Source organism: Arachis ipaensis, chromosome B04 (genome assembly GCF_000816755.2).
Source record: "Arachis ipaensis cultivar K30076 chromosome B04, Araip1.1, whole genome shotgun sequence".
Classification (NCBI taxonomy): domain Eukaryota; kingdom Viridiplantae; phylum Streptophyta; class Magnoliopsida; order Fabales; family Fabaceae; genus Arachis; species Arachis ipaensis.
Genome location: NC_029788.2, coordinates 131780910 through 131781657, shown reverse-complemented (window position 1 = coordinate 131781657; position 748 = coordinate 131780910). Strand labels below are relative to the sequence as shown.

The following is a 748-nucleotide window of genomic DNA, read 5'->3' as shown; positions in this document are numbered from 1 at the left end:
CGGATAATAAAAAATAATAAGCTATAATGACATTCTAAGTTCTAATTAACCTCCCTTGTAAAAGAACTCACCCCTTATTCTCAACAATGTGCTGTCCGCATAGCCCGCAAATTGTAGATAGAGCCGACTCCCACGCTGCCACAGTCTCTTTGCCGTATGTATCTTCATGTTTTCTCATGGCTTCCTTAGATTTGATGCTATTCTGATATCTAACTTCTGAAGGCTCCACGTGGTAAAAAACTGGAAAAACGGGGCGATTTCTTCCATTGTTGGAGTACTTGAGTATCTCCACTAGCTCCACGAGGCACCACGAGGAAGACACATAGTTTGGGCTCATCATAACAATGAACATCCTTGATCTTTTAATGGCTTCCACAAGAGTAGATTTAATTGGGTCACTTAGTTTCAGATCCGGACAATCTCTAAACACTTTGAGGTTTCCGTTTTCTGCGAGTTTACGGTAGAGAGAATCTGAGGATATGTATCTTGTGTCTTCGCCTCTAAAGCTCAGAAAAACATCGTACATACCGGATGATGATGACGAAGAGGAGGAGGCAGCTGCTCCATTGTCGGCCATGATGTGGTGTTATAATTAAGTGGAGATCGTATGTGTCTGCAAGAAAGTCAACTACTAGTGTGGACATATATGAAGGAAGCAAGAGGTGTCGAATTAAGAAAAAATGAATAATAATAACAATAAATAAATAAATAAATAAATTTTAAGTAATAACATAATGCATTTAATTTT

At 38.6% G+C, this 748-nt stretch overlaps 1 protein-coding gene across 2 annotated transcripts in view; it reads right to left on the bottom strand.

Moving 5' to 3' along the window:
- LOC110271386 (disease resistance protein RPP13-like) overlaps nt 1-656 on the bottom strand; it is a 6267-nt gene extending 5611 nt beyond the window's left edge. For both annotated transcript variants that reach the window (XM_021122219.1, XM_021122218.1), the window contains exon 1: nt 72-656. In XM_021122219.1, coding sequence (XP_020977878.1) covers nt 72-577 — 506 coding nt within the window. In that variant the 5' untranslated portion in view covers nt 578-656. The remainder of the gene's footprint in view (nt 1-71) is intronic.